This window comes from Pinus tabuliformis, chromosome J (genome assembly GCF_031772625.1).
Source record: "Pinus tabuliformis cultivar Carrire ecotype Pingquan chromosome J, CPIR1, whole genome shotgun sequence".
Classification (NCBI taxonomy): domain Eukaryota; kingdom Viridiplantae; phylum Streptophyta; class Pinopsida; order Pinales; family Pinaceae; genus Pinus; species Pinus tabuliformis.
The window spans coordinates 495,759,478-495,760,698 of NC_142295.1; the positions used below are offsets into that span (position 1 = coordinate 495,759,478).

A 1,221-nucleotide genomic window follows, 5' to 3' on the forward strand; every position below is an offset into this window, starting at 1 on the left:
ATGGAGGCCAGCGGGGACCCTGATCCCCCTCCTTCGCCGCCTCCGGAGGTGCTAGCTTTCAGATCAATGGTAGCCGCTGGACCAAAGCGCCCTCCCTCAGCTATTCAGCAGAAGTTCATTAAGAAACTAGACACGATTCCATCGATAGCCCTACCAGAAGAAGAAACCTGCAAAGCAGCTTTGAACCTTGCGGAGAGAGGCCTCATAGGTCAGTTCACGGGCCTCTGGCCATCTCCCAAGTTGGTTGATGAATGGAACCAAAGGAACTGGAAGCCCTTGATCAAAGAGGGAGTCAAAAGTTATTTTATAGGTAAGGGTTTCTTTGTGTTTGTCTTCGAAAACCCAGATGACAAAGGCTTAATCTTTAGAAATGGTCCGTATTTCATGGGACCCCAGGGTCTTTATTTGAACAAATGGTCTCCTGATTTAGATCCCACCCAGGACATCCCCTCTGCGGTCCCGATCTGGGTTAGGCTCCCCCATTTTCCACTTCACTGCTGGAACCGAAAATCCCTTCAGATCATAGGTAATGCATTGGGAAAATACATAGATCAAGCTGCGAGAAAAGACCAGTATTCATGCGCCCGTATCTGCGTAGAAGTGGACTTAGAAGAGGGGTTACTGGAAGCTATCAAACTCATTGTAGCTGGGTGGACGCATGTCCAGGAGTTGGACTATGAACAACTACCCTTTAAACGCAGACATTGCCACGGTCATGGACACTTTGCAAAGAACTGTAAAAAGAAAGCAGAGGAGCAAGTAGACAAACAGAACAGGGAACAATGGAATCTAGTCCAGAAAAATGCAACCTCAAAAAAAGGCACAGGCAAAGGCAACATGGATGGAAATCCAACCAGGAAATGAAAATAATTCCGAATGGGACAGAAAGTGCTCAGAACAATCAAGTAACCCTATCCCAGGAGAATGTAGAACAAGCAGACACTCCACCTTCAAACAAAGAGGAAGGGGAAGCAATTCAGATCGAGGCCAACCAAGGCAGTCCCTCCAATCCCTCATATGCAGAAATAGCAAGGAAAAAACCAGTTGAAAGCTCTGGTTCCTCAGAGGATGAAACCTATGAGCGACAAACGAAAAAAGCAAGAAGGAAATCCCGCAAAGAAAAGAGGGAGGAGGAGGCAGAAAGACTCAAAATACAAGGAAGCCAAGCTACAATAGAAATGTCTATTGGGTGAAATATCAGACCAAGGCCTTCCAAGGGAG

At 46.7% G+C, this 1,221-nt stretch overlaps 1 protein-coding gene across 1 annotated transcript; it reads left to right on the forward strand.

Annotated features, from left to right (window-relative positions):
* On the forward strand, nucleotides 1–864 carry LOC149227960 (uncharacterized). Its single transcript, XM_089380636.1, has one exon. It carries the CDS (start codon nucleotides 1–3, stop codon nucleotides 862–864), a length of 864 nt encoding a protein of 287 aa, XP_089236762.1.
* Nucleotides 865–1,221: the final 357 nt, after the last annotated feature.